At 51.3% G+C, this 1,748-nt stretch overlaps 1 protein-coding gene across 1 annotated transcript in view; it reads right to left on the reverse strand.

Annotated features, from left to right (window-relative positions):
* zc3h18 (zinc finger CCCH-type containing 18) overlaps positions 1 to 1,748 on the reverse strand; it is a 53,512-nt gene that overhangs the window by 20,008 nt on the left and 31,756 nt on the right. The window contains exon 10 of the mRNA XM_005747891.2: positions 1,524 to 1,703. Coding sequence (XP_005747948.1) covers positions 1,524 to 1,703 — 180 coding nt within the window. The remainder of the gene's footprint in view (positions 1 to 1,523; positions 1,704 to 1,748) is intronic.

The raw sequence follows: 1,748 nt of genomic DNA on the forward strand, positions 1-1,748 counted from the left end.
TTCACTGTGTGTTATACTTGTATAACTATGCATGTGACAAATAAAGAACCTTGAACCTTGAACCCTGACATCTCAGTCGTGGGGCTCTCCGGCCTTGGAGGAGCCCGACAACTCTCGCTGCAGGAGTATCTCTCGGGGCAGTATCATCCAGGGTGACACTGACCACAGATGCATCCCTGTCAGGTTGGGGTGCAACTATGATGGGCAGAGCAGTGAATGGCATTTAGTCACAGAGACTGGCTCTGAATCACATAAATGTGCTGGAGCTCCGCGCGGTGCTCCTAGCCTTACGGCATTTTCTGCCATATCTCAGGAGACGACATGTTTTTGTGAAAACAGACAACTCCACTGTAGTTGCGTATATCAACCGCCAGGGCGGTACCTGTTCCCGGCAGCTACACAGGTTAGCCAGGGAAATAATTGTGTGGAGCAGCACACGGCTCCTCTCCCTTCGAGCAACTCACGTGTCAGGAATTCTGAACGGGGGGGCGGACCTCCTGTCCAGAGGGAATCCACTGTTCGGAGAATGGAAGCTTCACCCACAGGTGGTGGAGCAGATTTGGCAGAGATACGGCCGGACTGCCGTAGATCTCTTCGCCTCGCAAGAAAACACTCAGTGCCCTCTGTTTTTCTCGCTGTCAGAAGTAGATGCGCCACTGGGGATGGATGTGCTGGCCCATCCATGGCCAAACACACTGCTGTATGCTTCTCCTCCCTTCAGCCTGATCTTCCCAACACTGATCAGAGTGAGTGATCAGGGGCTGTCACTGATTTTAATAGCTCCACGGTGGCCATTCAAACAGGTGCATGGGGAGATATACGATCCCCATCCAGACCAGGAGGCTCTCTGGGCCTGGCCTGTGAAAGGTGGAATTTGAAGGCAGCAGGCATGCCTCCGAAGGTTATTGAAACCATTCCGAATGCCAGAGCCTCCTCCACTCGTTCCATTTAAAACAGTAAATGGCGGGTTTTTAAAGAATGGTGCCATGAAAAGCAGATAATCCCTTTCCAGCGTTCAGTGGTGGAGCTGTTGTGTTTTCTTCAGGACTTGCTGGACAAAAGGAGAGCTTTTTCTACCATAAAGGTCTATTTGGCAGCTATTTCAGCCTGCCACGTGGGGTTTGGTGATAAACCTGCTGGTCAGCACCCTCTTATATGTTGCTTCATGAGGGAGGCACGTCAAACGCTCCAAGTCACTAGACCACTGGTCCCTTTATGGGATCTGTCAGTCGTTTTAGATGCCCTCTTTAGATGCCCTCTTCCACCACCCCTTTGAGCCTATCGGGGCAGTGGGGTTGAAGTTTCTCTCTCTTAAAACCGCTCTGCTGTTGGCTGTAACCACAGCCAAGCGAGTTAGTGAATTAAAGGCTCTGTCTATTCACCCCTCTTGTCTACAGCTGACCCCGTGACTCACTAAAGCGTGTCTAAGGCCTAACCCAGCCTTTGTCCCTAAGGTGTTGGAAACTGGATAACACCTTTCATTATTAGGCTCCATGTTAAGCCTAATATGGAGAAGTCCCTACCTTGAGGAGTTGGACACAGAGATTGAAGAGCCTGATGGTCGATGACGCCGGCGGCCCCGTGGGGGCGAGCCCGGTGCCGGACGTCTCCTGGGGGATTTGGACCGTCGCCATGGGTCCTTCCACTCATCTGGTCGTCTCATGATTGGAACAACCTCCTTCTTTGATGGGGGCTCAATCGGCCTGCTGACAAAATTGAAAAGTTGAAATCCAATTGAATTTTTTAAA

The sequence above is a fragment of the Pundamilia nyererei genome, unplaced genomic scaffold (assembly GCF_000239375.1).
Source record: "Pundamilia nyererei isolate P.nyererei 1_Seehausen unplaced genomic scaffold, PunNye1.0 scaffold00208, whole genome shotgun sequence".
In the NCBI taxonomy this organism is placed as follows: domain Eukaryota; kingdom Metazoa; phylum Chordata; class Actinopteri; order Cichliformes; family Cichlidae; genus Pundamilia; species Pundamilia nyererei.